Source organism: Electrophorus electricus, chromosome 15 (assembly GCF_013358815.1).
Source record: "Electrophorus electricus isolate fEleEle1 chromosome 15, fEleEle1.pri, whole genome shotgun sequence".
In the NCBI taxonomy this organism is placed as follows: Eukaryota; Metazoa; Chordata; class Actinopteri; order Gymnotiformes; family Gymnotidae; genus Electrophorus; species Electrophorus electricus.
The window spans coordinates 3,477,539-3,500,970 of record NC_049549.1 but is presented as its reverse complement, the minus strand read 5'-3'; the positions used below and the strand labels follow the sequence as shown (position 1 = coordinate 3,500,970).

At 42.6% G+C, this 23,432-nt stretch overlaps 2 protein-coding genes across 3 annotated transcripts; both read right to left on the bottom strand.

Moving 5' to 3' along the window:
• Nucleotides 1-3,242: 3,242 nt before the first annotated feature.
• Nucleotides 3,243-7,535, bottom strand: LOC113567618 (protein FAM181B). Its single transcript, XM_026995698.2, has 2 exons — nt 6,393-7,535; nt 3,243-5,829 (listed from the first exon to the last, which is right to left on the bottom strand). Exon 2 carries the CDS (start codon nt 5,448-5,450, stop codon nt 4,494-4,496), a length of 957 nt encoding a protein of 318 aa, XP_026851499.2. The 5' UTR covers nt 5,451-5,829; nt 6,393-7,535; the 3' UTR covers nt 3,243-4,493.
• Nucleotides 7,536-10,586: 3,051 nt separating this feature from the next.
• On the bottom strand, nt 10,587-23,371 carry prcp (prolylcarboxypeptidase (angiotensinase C)). 2 transcript variants are annotated; one of them, XM_026995690.2, is made up of 9 exons: nt 22,640-23,371; nt 19,136-19,273; nt 18,877-18,978; nt 18,611-18,792; nt 17,549-17,706; nt 17,043-17,212; nt 14,127-14,294; nt 11,648-11,835; nt 10,587-11,483 (listed from the first exon to the last, which is right to left on the bottom strand). In XM_026995690.2, the coding sequence occupies exons 1-9, from the start codon at nt 22,799-22,801 to the stop codon at nt 11,285-11,287; spliced, it is 1,467 nt and encodes a 488-aa protein (XP_026851491.2). In that variant the 5' UTR covers nt 22,802-23,371; the 3' UTR covers nt 10,587-11,284. The 2 variants fall into 2 exon arrangements, with proteins under 2 accessions (XP_026851491.2, XP_026851492.2); XM_026995691.2 differs by lacking the exon at nt 22,640-23,371 and adding an exon at nt 20,769-20,903.
• Nucleotides 23,372-23,432: the final 61 nt, after the last annotated feature.

Here is a 23,432-nt window from a genome sequence, read left to right as displayed (position 1 = left end):
CTGGATATACCACATAAGGCTGTTTCAGTGGTGTCTCAGTAGTGAAGGTACTTGACTAGTAATTAGAAGGTTACCAGGTCAAGTCCCACCACTGCCAGGTTCCCACTGTTGGGCCCCTGAGCAAGACCTTTAACCCTCAATTGCTCAAGTTGTACTCAGTCATAATTGTAAGTCGCCTCGGAAGAAAATGTAAAATTTCACAAATAATAAGAACTCCCTGTTTGCTGTTCTTTCTTAAATATCATTTAAAACTCCACTAGAAACAGGGATGCAAAGTCATCAGTGCAAATCAGTCACAGGTTTGCAGGCAAACAGTGAAGTGGAACACAATAAGAAATGCCTGGTGCATCTACAAAAACACAACCATATAAGCCCTTCCCCCAACCAGCCACCCAATAATAAATCTAGACTTACTGAAAAACCTCTGACTAAGGCTATATAGACGTTTTACCAGATATAGACATCATGTAAGATATAGACATAACATATAAACGTAAGGTGTAGATGTAAGATGTAGACAGATGAGTGTTTTTCTCAGACTGCATGGGCCCACATTCTGAGGTACTCGGGAGAGAGAGAGAGTCCTTCACCTTTCAGAAGAGGTGGGTCTGGTAATTACAAACGAGACGTCTGTGAGGGGAATGGGATTGTCTCCATTCTTATGGGTTATTATTCCTCTCTAAGGACTCCACTGGGTTATTACTCTGATCCTTTTCCTGGGGACACAAGGACATCATTTACAAGTTTAGGGTTTCATTGTGGATTTACTGCCAAAGGCTGGATGAGGAAATTTTAAATCAGTCACATATGTATTTGGAAACATCTGCCAATCCAGTAAATGTTTAGTGGAAAAGTAAGTAAATGGGCTTAAAGTCTTAAAGTAAGTAAAGTTAGTACAGGATACTGGAAGTTGTATTATATTTTACTGAGTATACTGAACATATAGAATAAAGTATTCTAGATGTCTTATACTGAGATTTCACATTATACAGTTTATCACATGTAAATTCAGATATTCTTCTTCTTATTATTAATATATTGCAAAAAAACAAGCATCCTTGTGTTTGGTGTTGTGCGTATTCTCTGACAGGTTTCTCTCTTAATGGTTTCCTTATAATCTGACTTAATGTTCTAGTATAAGGATTAGGGTTAGGGTTGGGTTAGGGTTTAGGGTATATGGGTTATGATTAGGTTTAGGGTTATGGTTAGGTTAGGGTTAGGTTTTAGAGATATGGGTTATGATTAGGTTTAGGGTTAGGGTTTGGGGTTATGATTCGGTTATGGTTTAGGGTTAGGGTTGGGTTATGGGTTTAGGGGTAAGAGTTATGATTAGGTTTAGGGTTATGGTTGGGTTAGGGTTAGGGTTGGGTTAGGGTTTAGAGATATGGGTTATGATTAGGTTTAGGATTAGGGTTTAGGGTTATGGTTGGGTTATGGTTTAGGGTTATGGGTTTGTGATCTAGGCCTCCTGAACACAGATCAGCTCATTCTACAGCCTGACTGCAGTGCTTCACAAACCCTGGTCCACCCAGGCAGAATCACAGAAACACAGACTCCTCCATGCTGTCTTAACATAGATGTGTGACTCAGTCCTTCTACATGTAAAATACATGTGATGACATGGATGCAAATTCAGCACATATTTTGGTATCTAACTGCAACAAATTACAAATGAATATATCATTTTAGCCCACAAAGAAAGACGCAGCTCGGAACAACACTGCCACCTAGTGCAAAATAAAGGTACAGCAACTTCTGATAAAAACGTTACAGGCAAAAAAAATCTCTAATGAATGTTCAAGAGGATTGCTTTAAAAGTCAGCGTTCAAACCGTCTCACCAAAACCCCTCCTTCAGTATGAACAAGTGTCAGGTGTCCGCTTTACTGTAATTCATGCATAACTATCCCTACACACATACACACACACACACACACACACACACACACACACACACACACACACACACACACACACACACACACACACACACCATGCTGTTCATGCAGTTCACTTCAGTTATTTCATCTAACCACTTCTGTTCATTTTGCTGAGACTGGTTTAGTAACAGTGTAAGTCCTTTAATAATCATATATTTCTTATGTCTGATAGTTCATGACTGAGAGATTTTGTGGCAGCTTTCTGGACATCTCTAACTCAGTAGAGCCAGTACAGTTCAGTTATGATGTATGTTAAAGGGGTCAGAGGTCATTCAGCGCTCCTGGGGTTATGTGGGGGGGTGCACTAGTTTGGCCTTTGCCACAGTGGATGTTTTTGTAATAAAGATGAGAATGTTTCTGTAATTAAAACCTTAGGGGTGCAACCGTAGAAACATTTTATATTATCAAGTGCAATGTAAATCGGTCTGTGTATGAGGTAAACAGAAGCTCCATAACTCTATACTTGAGAAAGTTTCCCAGATTGTGTAAAGAACAGGCAGAGTGAGATCATTAGAAAGACAGCAGGTGATCTTTAGTTTTGGTCAGTCTTTTAGATCTGTAAGGACTCCACATTCTCACTCTGTATTATGATGTGGTGTCCTCTGCAGTCTATGATCAATAAACTGTACTGAACCAGTTATACGTGAGCAGGGTAAACAGGGCCTAATGAGAGCGATTCCATTACTGAGAACGGCACCTGTTCTATTTGAAAACAATCACAGGTTTTCTGTGATGTCCTCTCATTTTAGATAAACAAAAGTAGCAGAACTAATTTCATGTCCATTTTGATGTGAGGTTTCAGGGCTCAGCATGAATACGTGTGAGAAGGGCAAGCATGATGCTGGAAAAAGAATTCAGAACACAATTAGAATCCCATCATAATATAAACGATGATGATAGAACACGCGGGAGGAAGAGGAGTAACGTTCCAGGTGCACAAAATAATCTTCAAAGCTACAAAACATTTGGCGCAAGCACTGTAGGTGAGGACAGAGAATTACCATATTAATATCTTAGAGAAGATACGCTCGCGTTTTCACTCGTTAGGAGCATGTTTTTACTTCATCTTTTCTTTTTAAAGTAGACACGGCATCAGTACATCACATATATAAGGAATACTTGTCTGGAAGAGCTGCAGAAACAGTTGGCTACTCTCCTTTAGTCTATAGAGGGCACTATAAGCCTGCTGGAGATAACCAGACCATTCAAGTTCTGCTGACTTTGGAAAGTTTGAAACATGGTTTTAAAACATTTCAGGGTAGTAACAGGTTGTGTTTAACCAAACTCTATGAAGAGGCTGAGAGTCTGACAGGAATAAAGACCAGCTTTATTGTGCCTCATCACAGATCGAACAAGCACACTTAATGGTCGATTCTACATATACAATGTTACTCCTACCGTTCACACGAGGCAGAGGAAAAAACACACAGCAAAACTGGAATCAAGTGTCAGCACCTAAAAATGAGCTTGGCCTACCTGAACATTATTCCTGCTGACAGTTTGAGATTTACTGTGAACTACACGAGAAGCCACCAGAGTTTTTAACATCTTATACGTTGCAAACACAGGTGCTTATTAGTCAAAACGTGTCCCTTGTACAATAAAAAGAGTTAAATATAACTCTACATGTTAGAGTGATCTAATGTGTAGCTTTGCCGTTTTACACATTAATTAGAAATGTCCAATATCTATTATCTTTTTCACTCCTATACCAAAGTTAGAATGTAGTGATAAGTCCAAATCCATTTGGGAGTCCATTTTAATAGCTTTGTATCTACTCTGTCAGTAATGTATTAAACGATCATTTATTGTTATTGCAACCGTAAAGGAATTAATTGATTACACAGGCCACTATTGATCAATTACACAGGCCACTATTGATCAATCACAGAGGCCACTATTGATCAATTACAGAGGCCAGTATTGCTTTTGAAGAAAGTGACGTGCACATGCTTCTAAGCAGGCCTTTGTATAATTAACTGTACAGTCTACTACTGACAGGTTATTCTGCAAAGTGTCTGATGTAGAGTGCATTAAAAATGCTAGTATTCATTTTGAAATCAACTTTCTGCACTACATTAATTATAACTGCAGAGTCACAACCTAATACAGCTCTTGTTATATTAAAAGTACAAAGTAATCTTTCTTTTAAAATATTTTTTCTTTAGACCTACATGGCTGTAGCTATTTTTAAACATGGAAGCAAGTGAAATAAGACCCTGAGATAATATTCTAAAAACAAGTCCACCTTGAGGACTGCATCTCTTTGAATGAGCAAAAACAGAAGGATGAGTTCTGTGAGTTGAGTTCTGTGCTTGGATCAGACATACAGGCTGTAGGTTCACCTCCGACTGAGACGTGAGCTTTCAGAGATTCCAGGACGCCACACGCGCGGGTCGATTATCCAGCTGCGGGTTTTCAGGCAAATATTTCAACAAATAAGAAATCAAGGCCGAGTCTTCCTTCTCGTTTACTGTCATAGAGATGAACATCTTTATTCTTTTTTCCAGACTGATGTTGAAAACGGTTCTACTAGAAAAGGAAGGCTACGTCTCTTAAAGGGGAGGGAAACTGGTCCGGCCGTATCCGCCCGTCTGATCGTACGAAACCTGAGAGCCAGAGTAGTCAGAGAAGCTGTAGAGGGAGAGAGAGCAGGGGGCCCCGGCTGGCCCCGGTGGCTGCGTGCTGCCATACAGGGCCGGCTGTGCGGCTCCTGTCCTCGTCCCCTCGGTCTTCTTGTATGCTTGCACACTGTTGGTGCCCCATGGTTCTGCATACAGGAAACCTCCCGTCACAAAATGGTGGGAGTCCAACACGCCCGGCTCAGGGCCTCCAGAGCCCTGCTGTATCCTGGGGGACGGAGTGTGGAAGACCTCCTGCTCACTGACCATGTTGCTGTAGTCAGGCCCCAGGAGCTCGAAGAACTCTGCTGCGTCTGGATTTCCCCGTTCGAGGTCTTTGAGGGACATGCCAGAGGTAGACGTGACACTGGAGCTGCTGGCTGGCTCGGTGAAGAAGGACCGGGGCAAGTTGCGATGGCGTAGCGGAGGTTTTCTGGGCCGCTCCCCTCGCACCTCCTGGGCAGCGTTGAAGAGTGCAGCCAGACTTTTACTCTGTAGGCTCTCTTGCAGCCCGTCGCGTTTGGGGGGCGTTTTGCTCTGCAGGACGCTGGCTGGAGCTTGGCTGGAATCTGGTCTCTTGCACGACTCCTGAGCTGACATGCTCACAGGGGCCGTGATGCCCGTGCATCTCTTGATCTGCTTCTGCAGGTACTTGCGGTGGTTGACTTTCCTCTTGGACTTCACGGGTTTGTCCAAAGCCAGTTTGATGTTGCTGGAGGCAGAGTTGATGAAGCTGAGCAGATCGCGGCTCGTCTGTCTGACGTCGCCCTCGCCGTCCACCTCACCCAGCAGCCGTCTTTCCAGAACCTTCTCTGCCCCAAACTCCATTACCGAGCCAGGAAAGCAGAAACCAAGGAACTGTGAGTTCATGATGGCAGTCTGAACAGCCATGTCTTTCCACAACAACTACTCCCAAGATGTCCAGTGGTACTCCGAATTAGACCCGTACACCATCACTAAAGCGTGCTTTTCTGGAAGAAGTTCAGGTTAATGAGCCGCTAACCCGCTGTTTTTGCGTTAAGTGCACGCAGTGTTTCTTTTAACTACCGAAAGCAAGACTGGGGCACAGGCTTTGGGGGAAGGCTGGGGAATTTTAGGGGGCAGGGCCAATGATGTCAAGACATAAAGGAGGAGGGGCAGAGGGACCCTGGGACTTAACTCTTTGCTCACGCCTGACCACCTGCAACTAGGAGGGATTTGTCTGAGGCATCCCACTGAGCAAAAAGACAATAGCCACTTGTTCAACTGTCCCAGGCTGGTCCCATTGTGCCTGTGGATGTGAACATTACAATGCCACAACATTAGAGGCAGCAAGCTTGACCAATACATTTAAACACATCCAGAAATGTGCAAAAAACATCTTCAGTATTTTAGTGTTTACTATTTAGTATTTACTCTTATTTTATTCAGGATTTAGAGAAAACAATATTGGACTTCGATAAATTGATAATATTAAGTTTGCATGTGCAGTTATATTCTGATATTTATTACTTTCATGACCAATAACTCCATTTTTCTTGGATCTGGGAGAGTTCCTTTGTAACATCATACTGATTAGATGCAGCATTTTATTTAAACACAGGGGTCATTTCTGTATTAAACAATATTCTAGAAACCATTAGTAACATAGTGTGACATGCAAAATACAGGATCTAAGACAATGAACGATATTTGTATGTTTTTTTTTCTTCTTATCATCCAACATTGGGCACAGAAAATTACAATTCAAAACCATGTTTTTAGAATATGTCATTTAATTTTGGAATATGGTCATCTAATTGTGGAATATGTATTTCATTTTACAATATGTCATTTAACTTTTGTAATACGTACTTTCCACACAAGCATAAACAACTGGATGTGATCCATACGCTCTGTCTTCTGCACTGTAAATGTGTCCCACGCTGTGTACGTATTCTGTACTGTAGAGGACAAAACTCATCAGTCAACATGTCTGCGTGATCGGGGACATTCTCAATGCTGGGTTTGGAAATGTGTGCTTCCATTTAGGTTATACTGTACTGCTGCGTGTAATCTCTAGTTTCCTGCTAGTGTCTTAATCTGCCTGTATTCTCCATTATCCTGCTAGTGTCTTAATCTGCCTGTGTTGTACGTTCATTTCTCGTGCATTCCCGCACCAGTGGGAATTTTAGCCTGTGCCTGACAACTATTATGGGTTCCCTTTGACATACAGCCCTACAGAGTCTAAATAGCTTCCATTCTTCCTTGAGCAGTGAAAGGCATCTTTGTGCCTGAGATTCATTAAACTGCACCTCACAGCCCTTCGTAAAATGGGGCTCAATAATGAACAGTCGATTTAACTAGAAAAGCTGCCGGAGCTGTTAAATTAAAGGGACTAAAGTGCAGATCAGCGCCAGAGTGCCAGAAGAAATGTTGACCTTAAGAAATCCCGGGTATGAGCACACTGGCTGCTGTAAACAAACCCGTGTTTACAGGAAGTTTCTTGGCTAAGAATGAACGGACGAATGAGAGCTGTCCCAACTCCGAGCGACACGCTGCCGGCCATGCTGATCCGCCCGCGAGCAAAATGCACTTCCAGAGCTTTTATACACCGCTGGAAGAAAAGTGAGAAATTTTGATAATGGGTCCTCACAGAGACCCTTAATACGAAACAATTTTAGACAGAGTTGGAATGTTACGCATCACAGTGAAAATAAATGTAGCTATTAAGAATGTAACAATGTAATGAAGATATTTGATTCATTTGAAACTATACTTTAAATAGCCTTGGATGTACATGTTCTCTGATCCTTACTGAATCCCTCATATCCCAGGAACACTCTCCGAGTCATTAAATGGCACAAAGTTTATAGTGTCCCCAGTAATAAATGTTTCATCCCATTCCCTTGCCAGACTGTGTGACTTGCCACGGCATTGATTTTCCTATATCTTGAGTTTTTTCATCTTTCTGGAAGGATTTTCCCAGGAATCTTCTTTTTCCCTCCCTGCGTTTAAGGTGAGGCAGTGGGTCATTTGGATGTTTGGCAGGAGGAGTTTTTTTTTTTTTTTTTTTAAGCCAAATGCTTTTGAGAAAGAGGGACCGTCAAGAGTGCTATTATCATGTAAATTCCAATGGAGAAAGGAAGAGTGAAACTGATAGCACTAATCTAATTATCTGTGGCCCAGCTCGACGCTCGGGCCTGAATAGGGACCCAGAGACACTGCAATCACCTCCCAACACACAGCTGCACAGCAGTGGAAAAAACAAGCTTTGCTTTACTTAGTGTAGGAGCTTCTACCTTATTCATACATTCTTCTTAGTGTAGGAGCTTCTACCTTATTCATATATGTCATATCTTATGTTAATATCAATGATTTCAATGAGATTCCAATGACATATTAATCATGAAAACTGTGAAATATATTTTAGTTTCCTAATGTGTGAATATATTTTTTTTTAATTGAAAAATAAGAGATTGTTACACTTGCATGTTTTTGCTCAGAAGGTTAATATTGTTAAAAGCATAACCTACATTAAAGTTGGGAATGACTATAACATTAAAGTTGGGAATGACCAACATTAAAGTCAGGAATGATTAACATTAAAGTTGGGAATGACTAACATTAAAATCGAGAATGACTCTAATGATAAAATCGGGAATGACTAACATTAAAGTCAGGAATAACTCTAACATTAAAGTCGGGAATGACCCCTCCACATCGAGGCTTGGCAGCACACTCTTTCCTTTCACTCCTTTCTGAATAAGCTTCCACATCCTCGCTTTCTTCTGCCGCCTAATTTTGGCACAGTGACATCACCAGACTAATGGCTGATATTTTCTCCTCTTCCCGCACAGAGCTTTTGTACGTGCGTCATTCACATTTGAGGGCCTGACGCACTGATTCCGGAAACCAGTTTCTATGGCCACATAAAGGGCGAGAGGATCAGAGGAGGGGTAGAGGAGAGAGGGAACTGCATTACATTAAAGAAAAGAGAGCAAAGGAATTCTTGTCCACTTGAACTTCCAAAGACGTGCAAATCTACTACGTGTGTACTGTGTGGGGAAATACATCTGAAACTTTGAACATTCAGCAATATTTTCACTTGAATATAAAACATATCCAAAGACAACAGGTCACTGTAGCCCATATAACACAAGTTATTAAACGGGAAGAAAAGCATAACCAAGGTCAAACAGAGGTGAGCGCACGTCTGCGCGTGAGAACAAACGAGGCAACAACATTCATCTTTCCGCTTTCGATTCACGGCCCTGGAAAGCTGCTTAAGCAAACGTTCCTTTGTAAAAGTGTATTGTTCCGTTATCGTTACACAGTGTGCTGCCTGCCCTTTGACCTGGGATTTTACAAACACAGCACACCCACCCCACTACTTTGCTCCGCCCCCAAATCCCTCTGCATCAACCTCGGCTGTCAAAGCAAGTTACCCCCCTAACTCTCTCTCTCTCTCTCACACACACACACACACACACACACACACACACACACACACACACACACACACACACACACACACACACACACAATCTCTTCTTGCTAGTGTGTGGTCTGTATTAGCACAGGCTGGACACAGGCAGGTCCACACAGTCTGGGTCAGCAGAATCCTAATAACAAATGGAAGTGTCCAGAAGGAAAAGGAACAGCAAAATTAATGGCAGCAGCAAACATTCCTGAAAACACAGAGATACGGTCACAACAACAACGGCATCACAGCACTGCTCCGTATCTTCAGAGAGAAACCAAATGACCATATTCAGGTGTGTCCAGGAAGATAGATATTTCCAGTCTTGTTAACTTACACCCGTACTCCATCAGAGACCTCTATAAAAACTTACTGTCCCAACAGGAGACAACAGCATCACCCTAAATATTCATGCATTAGGACATCTGCAGTACTGTGATCAGGTGCAGTTCTCCTGGATACATGTCTCAGGCCTTAGAATAGTTACTCCACCCTTGTACGCCAACCCTCATGTGCTCACCAGCCCACCTGAGCAGAAGACTCAGATCCAGCACTGCGATGCTAGCACAGGCGTGTACGGCTCCCCACAGCGGAACCTAGCGAGTCACTGCATGGAGGAGCAGCAGTCCTGCAGACCTCCAACGTTCCACTATCCACGACTATTCCCCATCCATTACTTTATCCCAGTCAACCTCCCTCCATCTCCGACGCGTCAACCCTGTGCTCCATCCCTCGAGCGAGCCAAGCCCTTCCCTGGGCCCAGCCTGGAAGATTAATAACGCTGACAGCAGGAGCCGGTCTGCCAGAGACGAGGGATGCGGAGGTACGAAGATTTGGAGAGGTTGGAGTTACCAGGGATGAACCGGAGTGTGAAGTCCTGCAGGCTCAGCTGCACAAGTCACGGTCCTGCACTGTCCCGCTTTACACCGCCTGCCTCCTGCCAGCACAGTCAGAGCCTCTTTATTGCCCAACGCTGGGGACTTTTATTAAATCACACAAGAGCGACTGCCGAGGAAGAACAGGAAATGGAACCATCCCTGCAGGACTCGAGTCACTACAGAAGCTCTCCGTTGGCTATGATGTCATTTGTGTGTGTGTGTGTGTGTGTCTGTATGTGTGTGTAGTTTTTTTACTTTTCAGATTACATTTGTCCCGGAATTAAATTAAGCATGTTCTAACACTTTGCTTTAGTACATCATCTGCAATAAAATGACTTCAGTACTCTCACATACAAGAAACTATATGAGGATCAACATCTTTTCAAGAAGGTTAGGAATCACTACAGTGATTTCAGACAAATGCATTATGCCTCGCCTGTTTGAGTGATCCTTTAAATATTCAACTAACTAATGTTATAAGAATGTTATAAGATGATCATTTAGTGAGGAAATATACAAAGAATGTAAAAGAGCTGTAAAAGAAATGCCCATTATTTCTAAAAAGTATGTTTAGACTTGTCAATGTGAATAAGTGAGACCAGGAAATTAATTCAACACAAGGTTAATGCCATAGCATAGCTCAACATTACAGGAGACCAGAATCACCGACTCACGGACAACAGGATCCCAAGAAGATGTGTGAGATCATCCCAGCAGCTGACATGACTTTAATGACCTTACCACCAGAATCTTAACATCCACGTTACTGAACACTTTTGCTGAACTACAGCCTGCATGGATGGGAGCATCCACTCTTCAACCTTGGCCAGCTGGGTAATGCCCCGGGCAATGGGCCAGGTAATGACCTGAGTAATACCTTGGGTAATGTCCTGAACATATAATTCTTGTAGGAATGAGGCTTTGAGTGAAAAAAGCATTATCCACTTAAAAAAAGTTCCTCAGGAAATTCTGCTGTTTTTCCAGCAGAACTGCACTGCAGAACAATATTTTACCCTGATTTTTATTTGATTTTACCCTGATTTTTATTTGATTTCTGTTGAATTAAAGATTGTAACAATGCAATCAAATGTCATTGAAACTTCATAACTTGTGCCATCATATATCAGTATACTTGACATGTTCATACAATTATTTGAATGACTGATTTGACAGGAAAACCTGTTTATTTCTATCAGTTGTTCTAAAACAGATGAAAGAGAAACATTATTTAAGAAAGTCTAATTACATACAAAGCACTTCTGTTTTGGTCAAGCTTACTAAACTGTATTTGGCTCCCAGCGCTTTTGTGCTTATCTTAATAAGCATTTATAAGCATTAATAAGCACTTATCTGTTACCCTATAATGGTTACCCTATAGTGGTTACCCTATACCCTACACCTGTTCCCTATACCTGCTCCTGCTTGATCCACTGCTTGATGTGCTGCAGTTCCAGGGCACGGGCCTGGATAACAGACTGGGGGTCATGCTCATTACTATAGCGGAGGTCAAGGTGATGAGCTCCGTCTGGGATCACTATGGCAACCAGAGAGTCTGAAAGGCTCTTGGTCACACCACCACTCTTCCAGGGGTCCAGGTCTCCATTGCTAAAGTCAGAGTGGAGACAGCACAGTAGAAATGAACATCGACTTCACTGATCACACCAAAAAGCGAGCTCCATTTCCTACGTGCTTTAGAAAAAACACAGAGAATCAGGTGGTAAGTGCTATGTAGGGACCTTTCAGTGAGGAGCACCAGACGTTTGACTCGCCTGAAGATAATGTTGCTGTGGGAGTTGATCTTCTTCCCTCCGTACGCCATGCTGGCCCAGTGTTCCCGCGGCCGTACTCCAAACAGGCCGTAGCACTCGTCGGAGAAAGCCTGCAGACTCCAGGACTGCGGCTCAAACATGTCCTGAATGCCATCTGTGCACATGGGCATCACCATCTCCGTACAGGCCTACGCAGAGGGCAGAAGAGCTGGCATCATGGATGCAGGCAGATCGACACAGCTGTGAGCACTGCGGCACAGTCATTCTGGTGAATCATTAATTCATTACATTAATTACAATGAAATGTAATGCATTATTTTTGGCATTTAAGTCAGTATTATTGATAGAGGTCATTAATACACGTGTGTATACTGTAGAGTCTGTACCGTATACTGTAGACTCTGTACTGTAGAGTCTGTACCGTATACTGTAGACTCTGTACTGTAGAGTCTGTACCGTATACTGTAGACTCTGTACTGTAGAGTCTGTACCGTATACTGTAGACTCTGTACTATATACTGTAGACTCTGTACTGTAGAGTCTGTACCGTATACTGTAGACTCTGTACTGTATACTGTAGACTCTGTACTGTAGAGTCTATACCGTATACTGTAGACTCTGTACTATATACTGTAGACTCTGTACTGTAGAGTCTGTACCGTATACTGTAGACTCTGTACTATATACTGTAGACTCTGTACTGTATACTGTAGAGTCTGTACCGTATACTGTAGACTCTGTACTATATACTGTAGAGTCTGTACCGTATACTGTAGACTCTGTACTGTAGAGTCTGTACCGTATACTGTAGACTCTGTACTGTAGAGTCTGTACCGTATACTGTAGACTCTGTACTATATACTGTAGACTCTGTACTGTAGAGTCTGTACCGTATACTGTAGACTCTGTACTATATACTGTAGACTCTGTACCGTATACTGTAGAGTCTGTACCGTATACTGTAGACTCTGTACTGTAGAGTCTGTACCGTATACTGTAGACTCTGTACTGTATACTGTAGACTCTGTACTGTAGAGTCTGTACCGTATACTGTAGACTCTGTACTGTATACTGTAGACTCTGTACTGTAGAGTCTGTACCGTATACTGTAGACTCTGTACTATATACTGTAGACTCTGTACTATATACTGTAGACTCTGTACCATATACTGTAGAGTCTGTACCATATACTGTAGACTCTGTACTGTAGAGTCTGTACTGTATACTGTAGACTCTGTACTGTATACTGTAGACTCTGTACTGTAGAGTCTGTACCGTATACTGTAGACTCTGTACTGTATACTGTAGACTCTGTACTGTAGAGTCTGTACCGTATACTGTAGACTCTGTACTGTATACTGTAGACTCTGTACTGTAGAGTCTGTACCGTATACTGTAGACTCTGTACTGTATACTGTAGACTCTGTACTGTAGAGTCTGTACCGTATACTGTAGACTCTGTACTGTATACTGTAGACTCTGTACTGTAGAGTCTGTACCGTATACTGTAGACTCTGTACTATATACTGTAGACTCTGTACCGTATACTGTAGAGTCTGTACCATATACTGTAGACTCTGTACTGTATACTGTAGAGTCTGGACCATATACTGTAGACTCTGTACCGTATACTGTAGAGTCTGTACTGTATACTGTAGACTCTGTACTGTATACTGTAGAGTCTGGACCATACACTGTAGAGTCTGTACTGCACACTGTAGAGTCTGTACTGTAGACTGTACCATATACTGCAGAGTCTGTACTGTAGATTCTGTACTATATACTGTAGACTCTGTGCTGTATACTGTAGACTCTGTACTGTAGCCTCTGTACTGTACACTATAGTATCTGTACTGTATACTGTAGACTTTTTTGCTGTATACTGTAGACTCTGTACTGTAGATTCTGTACTGTAGACTCTGTACAATATATTGTAGACTCTGTACTGTAGAGCCTGTACTATATACTGTAGAGTCTGTACCATATACTGTAGACTCTGTACTGTAGCCTCTGTACTGTATACTGTAGACTCTGTACTGTAGATTCTGTACTGTAGACTCTGTACAATATATTGTAGACTCTGTACTGTAGAGTCTGTACCGTATACTGTAGACTCTGTACTATATACTGTAGAGTCTGTAGAGTCTGTACCGTATACTGTAGACTCTGTACTGTATACTGTAGACTCTGTATACTGTAGACTGTATACTGTAGACTGTAGATTCTGTACTGTAGAGTCTGTACTGTATACTGTAGACTCTGTAGTGCAGAGTCTGTATTGTACACTGTAGTCTCTGTACTGTATACTGTAGACTCTGTACTGTAGAGTCTGTACAATATACTGTAGACTCTGTACTACAGAGTCTGTACTGTAGACTGTACTATATAATGTAGAGTCTGTACCGTATACTGTAGACTCTGTACTGTAGATACTGTACTGTATCCCGTGAGGTGATCAGTAGTCATCCTAAGGTTCTACCTGGTAGTACCAGCCCCTGGTGCCCAGACTTCCTGTAGCGGTCTCTGACATGTTGAGACAAACAGCGCTTCCTGTGTAGTTGTAGTACACTTTCACTGCCTGTGATACTCCATGTAACAGCTGCCTGTCTGTCACGCCGCTATCAAACTGGAGATGTGTGCAGACAACCTGGAAATCCAAATTGAATAACATCATTTTAAAACACGCGCACACACACACACACACACACACACACACACACACACACACACACACACACACACACACACACACACACACACATACACATACACATACACACACCCACGCAAACACACACATGCACACACTTTCTCTTTCAGCTGTTTTGGGGCAGCCGAGGTTATATATAGGTTATACAGCATAAACATCTATTGCTATTATATAGCACATCTATTTTTTTCTTTTTGTTTTTCATATGAAGTTGTACAGTTCAATATGCACAGAATCAGGGAAAAATTGATTAGGTTCAGTTTCACCTAAAGTTTCTGGAAAAAAATGTCCTGGCCTTTCTGGGGGAATGTAGCAGTGGGATTTATCTGTGGAGAGCTGGCACACACACCACAGTGCTGCAGTGAGTAAACTGTAAACACGCACACACACACTGCAGTGCCGCAGTGGAGAAACTGTCAACACACACACACACACACACACACACACACACACACACACACACACACACACACACTGCAGTGCTGTAACCGAGAAACTGTCAACACACACACGCCGCAGTGGAAAAACTGTCAAAACACACACACACACACACACTGCAGTGGAGAAACTGTCAACACACGCACACGCACACACACACACACCACAGTGCTGCAGTGAGTAAACTGTAAACACACGCACACACACACTGCAGTGCCGCAGTGGAGAAACTGTCAACACACACACACACACACACACACACACACACACACACACACACACACACACACACACACACACACACTGCAGTGCTGTAACAGAGAAACTGTCAACACACACACACACAAAAACACACACCGCAGTGCTGCAGTGAAGCTACTTTGTTTTTTTGTTCTAAAGGTCTATGACACCCACATGATTCTGGCGTCATTAGAAGGGGGTCACACCTTGGGTGTTGAGTGGCTAGAAACTTCAAGAAGAGTGGAGTTAGCAAAGAGTTTGTTGCTAAGGGTTTTGTTTAAGCTCTAAAAGAGAAGGTGGTCTGTGCATGAGGTGGTCTACACACATGTCTCAGCTAAGACTCCCTCCATGACAAAACCTGCCGTGGCTGTGGAAAGCAACCCCTCTCTGCTTTTCAGATGGGATTAGGCTTAAACATTCATCTCCGCCTGCAGATTGCCCTGCTCTAAGCTCCCAGCATGCCTTCCTCACCGTCACTACCATAATCACATTAGCTTTGTCATTAAAAGGCCCTTCTTTGCACCCACTGTCTGAACTGCTTTAAACACCTCTAGGGACTGCATACATTATCAGATTAGCGCAAAAACACTCCAAAATTACTATTTTCAATTTGCCACACCAACAAGTGCTGGAATACAGGAATGACACCTGATTGGATGGTACCTACAGGTCTCTTTCACTCTCTCTTGGGAAACTTAAGAAAATTAATGACATGCTTTTAAACTTTATTATTTTTAAACTTTATTTATTACTCTTAATAACAACTATACCAATTATCAAGATGACTTCTGAAGGTGAAAAAAGCAATTATTCACTGTTCTGATCACTAAAGACACAAAACACATCTGCCATCAGGAAACAATGCATTACCATGACATGTGCACAAGATCCATGTAAACACCTCAATCACAACAATATCCACGTAAACACCTCAATCACAACATCCAGGTAAACACTTCAGTCACAACATTCATGCAAAAACCTCAGTCACAACATCCACATAAACAACTTGATCACAACGTCCACATAAACTCCTCAATCATAACATCCATGTAAACACCTCAATGACACCCACATAAACACCTCGATAACAACCAAAACAAATAGGAAGTAAATTTCAAGAGAAACATAATAAGTGAACTGTTTGAATTAAATGTGCGTCAAATGACATTATTGTCATAGTTGTAGTCACAGTACTGCATTACTGCACCAGTGCAGCTCCAGACAGAACAGTGTGCTCGGACCGCACAGAACCCGAACAGAACCTGCCCAGATCTCAGATCCCAGATCAGTATTTGCCTACAGGAAGCTAACAGGGAAAAGAATAGGGAACTACCAACAGCATGTGATCAAAGAGATCTCAAATTCAACACCAAAACAGCACTTTATGAATATTAATGATGCTTCTTTATGAATATTAATGATGCTTCTGAGGCAAACAAGCAATTATAAAACTTGTGTGCCTCGTCAGCCCAAGCAGTTTGTTGTGAAAGGCATTAACGAGGGTCTTGTTACCCTCACACACAGAGGTGCTCAGTGGTTACTAGGGGATCATTTTTAACATGCCTTACAGGGGCATGGGAAGCACTGATTAATTCGTGATTAAATAATCAATCTTCTACTTTAAAAGAGGTATAACATTCTTGTAAAATACCCCCCCCCCCCATCGCCATCTGTGGGCGTTTGTGCGGATGATCCTGGGGCCAACAAGTTACTCACTTTTCTCTGGAAGCAGTTCCTCAGTGCATTCTGTAATCTATTTTTCCTGCTCACTTTGTTGATTTAAATATATTTTAAATGTGCATACAACACATCTCGCTATGTACATATATAAAAATATAAAGTGCAAAGAACTTGCGATTGTCTTTTTTTACTTGAGCAAGTCACTCAACAAAAAAAACATTCTGATTTACCATCAGCTTTGTAACCGTCAGCTTCTCCGGTTACAAATCCAACTGCTTGTTTTGATAAAGGGCAGCTCGTGAAGGTCGGCTGAGTGTGCAGTACCTTAACCGGCCACCGTGGGAGGTGCTGGAGGAAGTTAGCCTCATATGGATAATCCACCATGGCCAAGTTGACCCAGGTTTCCTGCAGCCAGGCCCTGAAGTCATCCACATCCTGGGGTTTGAGTGGAGCGCAAAGCCCAAACTCCTCAGAAAGCCACTGGAGACCTTCACCTGGTGGCACACAAAAACCCAGAAACAAAGAACAATTATCTGAGGAACTTCACACTGCTCAGTTCCCTGGATGAATCATCTCTCACAAATGCTGAGAAACACCTCATCTCAGTGTCAATGTTCTTGGAAGGATACATTATTTTGAAAGCCTATTATACTAAGAATTAAACAACAAGTCCAAAAATGATTTTTCTGTAAATTTCTGTAATTTCTGAGAAATGTGACACAACTAAAATAATGACTTTTGTTTAAATAGCACCGTGTTAGTCATAATCAGCAGAACACAAAAAGCCTGACGAAGACGTTTGCTCATCAGTAACTTTGGTCCATGCTGACCCGTGGACGACACATTGCTGATAGCCATCCATGACCTCCTGATGGACTTGCTACAGTTGATTCCGCTCTTGGCAAAGTCTTGGGTGACTATTTTGTAGAAATCCCCACAGGGCACCATGTCAGTGAACTGCCAGATTGGGGCAGACGCAGCCAGAGCACTGCGGGAAACGACAACAACAAACAAACAAAAACAACAACAAAGGCTGGTGCTCACTAGTCACAGACTGAGACTGTTCTTGTGAGTGAATGTTTGAGTTGATATTTTCACCCCCATTTCCATTTGTGCTGTTCACTTACTGTTCACAGACACCTGTGGCTTATTTGAAGAATATAGCATAAGAAACCGAGACAGTAATATAAAGGATAACTACACTGGGGTAACTAGCCCTGTAACTACACTGGGGTAACTAGCCCTGTAACTACACTGGGGTAACTAGCCCTGTAACTACACAGGGGTAACTAGCCCTGTAGCTACACAGGGGTAACTAGCCCTGTAGCTACACAGGGGTAACTTGCACTGTAACTACACTGGGGTATCTGGCCTTGTAACTACACAGGGGTAACTCGCCCTGTAGCTGCACTGGGGTAACTCGCCCTGTAGCTGCACTGGGGTAACTCGCCCTGTAACTGCACTGGGGTAACTCGCCCTGTAACTGCACTGGGGTAACTCGCCCTGTAACTGCACTGGGGTATCTGGCCTTGTAATTTCGCTGGGGTAACTTGCCCTTTAACTACACTGGGGTAACTTGCCCTGTAACTACACTGGGGTAACTTGCCCTGTAACTACACTGGGGTAACTTGCACTGTAGCTACACTCAGGTAACTTGCACTGTAACTACACTGGGGTAACTCGCCCTGTAACTACACTGGGGTAACTCGCCCTGTAACTACACTGGGGTAACTCGCCCTGTAACTACACTGGGGTAACTCGCCCTGTAACTGCACTGGGCTAACTCGCCCTGTAACTGCACTGGGCTAACTCGCCCTGTAACTACAATGGGCTAACTCGCCCTGTAACTACAATGGGCTAACTCGCCCTGTAACTACACTGGGGTAACTCACCCTGTAACTACACTGGGGTATTTCATCCTGAGCCAGGCAGCCAGCATTCCCCCATAGGAGCCTCCCACTGCGATGACGGGGCTGTTCTGAGCTCCAGTCACAGACGCCTTCAAGGATTTGATCAACACTGCAAAGTCAGCCAAAGCCTGCTCCGACGTCAGGTAGTTCAGGTACTTGGCATTCTGAAAGACAAAAAAGGTCACATGGTCCTCCGTGAAAGATGACAGCACCATGACCCAAGCTGCAGTCTGCACTGCACAACTTACGCTGTAAGATTCCTCCCCAAAAGGCAGGGACTCGCCGTAGTAACGGTGTTCAGCAAAAACAAGCATGGCTCCCATTTCCTCTGCTACGTCCCACGTGAAGCCCTTTACCACACACACACACACACACACACACACACACAATAAATGTATATTGCTGACACAGTTTTATATGAGGTATTTGCAGTATTTAGTATTTGCACTTTGCATCACTTTGATCTACGTTTAGCGGCCGAGTGAGATCGTTACGTTTGATAATTACAGTGTTGTTACAGAACCACGTGATGTCTCCTTCATTGCCGGTGTAGAACAGAATGGGGCCGTTCTGACGCCAGTGCTGGTCACTGAGAAGGTACCTTTGTTTGAACAGACCATTCTCCAAAAACCCAAAGTGGTCAATCTACAAAAGAATAACGCAGAATATAACACTATTTACAGTCCACACTGCATTTATGAGTTAATTCTCTTATGTATGACTGTGAGAGAACACTGTCTGGCTCTCTGGTCCAGTGGGACCAGAGCTCACATTCACCTCCTGTCAGCCCTGGGTTTGAATCCTGTGTAGGGTAGCTGCCGTCAGTGTTTGTTACAAGGCCACAAATATAAACAGTTAATTTAAGAATACACTCAATCCCAACACTTGGAATTCTGAGTGGCAGATGAATCTTGGAGAAAATTGAGACCTAAATCTCTAACACCTGTAGGTGTAGAATCCATGAGACCAACATCATTAACGCAGGGTGTTCTCATTGGTCACCTGGACTTAAGCTTCATTAATGCTGGGTGTTCTCATTGGTCACCTGGCCCTAAGCCATTTTTGTATTGTCAAGTGGAAAACCTCTGGGGGACTATGGAAGGGTAATTAGGTTCAATTTGTATTAAAATCCAACGCCAGGCCTCAGGGCTTTCACATTAGTTCCGGCTCCACCAGCCCAGGCCGCGTATGCAGTTCTTCCTTCTCTCCACACTCAGGGGAAGTGAGAGGAGAAACTCCAGCAGGGTTCCAAAGCTGCCTGCTGGGTCTTAATGCCCCGCTACTTCAATCTTACCCAATAAATAATGAATGTTCGCTTTTGTGGTCATTTTTATTTATTTATTTTTTTTACATTCTTCTTCCCCTCCCTTTGGAGAAAAAGAGGCAGAAATCTTATGAGCCTGTGACAGTAAAACGATTCCCAGGGCCAAAAGTTTCATTTCCCCCAACAGTCAGATCTTGGCTTTGAGTCAAATAACTGTCACTGGTTTCACAGGCTTTAAAATGTTTCAAACTAAATAAACATTCTCTCAAGCCATGAAAATCTAACCTCAGTGGTGCCATAGTTTTTTTTTCCAAATACATGAAAACACACTTGTTTTAACACATTTGCAAAAAGATTTGCAGTGTACTGAAAGCAAACTAGGTTGTGTTGTGTCTCTCTCCCCAAACACACACATACATCAAAGTCAAACTGGCTTGGAACTCTGGTGACACCTTGTGGTCATTAATAAATTCATAACAGTAAACTATACATAAAATCTCTACAATATAACACACACTGCTCACTGAATCACATGTATCCCCTTAAAGTCCTGTTCATAATGAATAACCTCATAATGGAAACACAGCCCTCATCTCTGCACTGAAGAGCAATAATAATAGTACACACACACTGTGCTGAAGATTAATAACACCAATAATAGTGCTCACACAATCCTTACTTTACTACTTCACTGCATCTTTATTCTGTTAATACTGTAAATATACACATGCGGTGGCACAGGTTTCATTTAAACTTTAGAGGGGACATCACTCACACCACCCACCCTAACACATTACATGAGTAGTGTGAGGGGACATCACTAAAGAATAAATAAATATACAAAACATAATTTCCCAGTATTGAATTAATACCCACCATGTTGAATTACTTCATTTGTGTTCATTTGTTTGCAGCTGGAGTCATATGAACACTGCTAAGATTTGTGTCCTGTGACGAGCAGTTTCATGTTGTTACAACATCCCAAATCTCTCCTCCGAACTTATGTTTCTGTAGTTCATAACCACACACAAAATGTCTGTCTGATGAATCCTCAGGAACAGACGCTAAAGGAAATCCCCTAAACTTAAAATGATGCAAAAAAAAAAAAAAAAAAAAAAAAAAAAGCAGAACTAGCAGTCTGCCAGAAGGAACTACCTAAAAATGGTTTCCTAAAGAATTAAACACAAAAAAATGTTTTTTTGTTTTTTAAAGAACACTTAAGCTTTATTTTATGAAGGCCTGTGTGATGTTTATGTTTGTAATATTCTGTTTTATCAAATGTGTGGGAGTTTTGTTTAAACTTGATTTTGCTCCTCCATTGTTTTTGCTGTTTGTCTCGGTTGTAAACTCTGGTTTATGATCACTAGTCTGGATCAATGAGAACTTCACTTTCCTTTGATGATTTTATAAAAGTTTAAACGTTTTGTAAAATCACTATTAACAATGCATTTAGCAGCATTTTATGTATGAAATTAATGCTATTTAATAAAGTATAAAAAATCTATATCCCTCAAACCATGTGCAATTAGCTGTTTGAAGAGAACTAGCTGGCTCTGGAGTGCTCTGGTGTGCCCTGGTGTGCTGTGGAGTGCCTTGGTGTGATGTGGTGTGCTGTGGAGTGATGTGGTGTGCCCTGGTGTGCTGTGGAGTGCTGTAGTGTGTCCTGGTGTGTGTTAGGTGATGCCTAACCCTGTGGCAGTCTCACATGAGAACTCAATCACTTTTAAACTAATCAAATATTAAGAACTAATATTATTAATATTCATATTAAAATACATATATTTTATGTGTCATATTTAAATGCAACAAATCATATTTAAATACAGCAGGTTCTTTTAGTGGCAGGCTAACCATTCTACAAAGAACCGTGCACAATGGTTTAAAGCCAGCACAACTGCCTGCTACTGATTACAATCCATTAAGAGCTGAACAAGGAAAAAGATCAGGACAATATGGCACAGATCAGGAAATGACATCACACTTCCCTAGGCCCCAGGAAATTAAATTAGCACCATGAAGCCAAAAAGACACTGTTAAACAATTCCTTTCAATCTGATGTGCTCAGGACAAAAGGTAATTGCATCCACAGACCAGACTGCAGGCTTCTTTTTGTTTTAAAGAAGATGGAATTTTTCATTAGCCATTCCCACATCGGGTCAGCAGTTCCCACACAGTGCGAATTGTCAGCATAATTTTTTTATTTTTTTATTTTTTGCTTATTTTCTCCAAAGCTGAGATATGTAAGTAGTTTAATGAAATACTTCATGGATGTGTACTGACTTGAAGCAGACGCAGACAGAGCTTTTAACACTCACTTTCTATTTAAATAAATCCTTCCTGGATGACAGCCAGTATCAGGGAAAGCTCCCCGTCTACAGACACAGAAGTGGAGAAGAGACTGGCCAGAGCATGCAGGAAACCCGCAGAGGAAGCCCAGTCAAACATGATGGACCACGCATATACAGCGAGCCCATGCTGAAGACTCTCAGGCGATTAACAATTTGGCATTCCAGTTTCACTCCGTGGAAGTTAAAAGGAGTTCCGCGTGTAGACTGTGCACGGGTTAATGATATGTACAGCCACAGGCTTCATTACAGGGCACGCAGCTTTGCAGCCACACGCTCCTGCTTCTAGATTTAAGGAAATCTGCAGCAGTTATTGGATCCGTCACGAGTTGCTGGTCATCGATTAGGCTCGTGAGCTGTACCACACGCTGAAATGAAGTGACTAGTTATAAAATAGCTTACCTGCTGATCGAAGTACAAAGTTCTGTAGTACACGCGCTTCGACTCGGAGAAACCTCGCGTGGCTCTCCCTAAAATATGATTGCGCTGGAGCGCGAGCGCACGAGCGCAGCTCATAGTAACGAGCAGAGCCGCGAGACGGACAGGCGTGACCCGGACTGCCATGGCTGAGTGGTGAAGTCCCTCCAAACTCCTCCAAACTCCTCCGAAGCCTCCAAACTCCCCTGAGGACGTGCATACGGAAGGAGGAGGGAACCTGTCAAATGACTTGGAACAGGAGCCGAGATGCTTAAGGGTTGGGGTTATGGACGATAGAGGACCTGTCTACGAACAGTCAGTAGCTGAGATGTTTAAGGACATCAGATGTTTCAGATGTTTCGGTTCTAAGGAGCAGACGTGCAACCAGCCTATTTCATGAAAAATATTCAGACTGTTTCATACATTTTGGCCACTTGTCAAAAAAAAGCGAAATTGGCCGTGTGGACAACGCTCTCCGTTTCTCTAAGACTCCACGTGTTGGACATGGTCAACTCAGTGAGGAAGAAAAGCACAGCGCGTCTTTGCGTGGTCTGTCTGGCCGCCCAATGCCTAGCCACAACAGCGGCACACTTTACGGCCGTCGTGAAGACGTGTTCGGGCACATTTTACAGACTGGGCATATTCATTCGCAATGGCTGCTGGGAGTTGCAGTTTGACTCTTGCTGCTGTTACTCTACACAGATATTAGGCCCTCCACCAGTGTCTTATATCGTCCGACACCAATTTAATGCTTGAATGAGTGTTATTATCTAATATA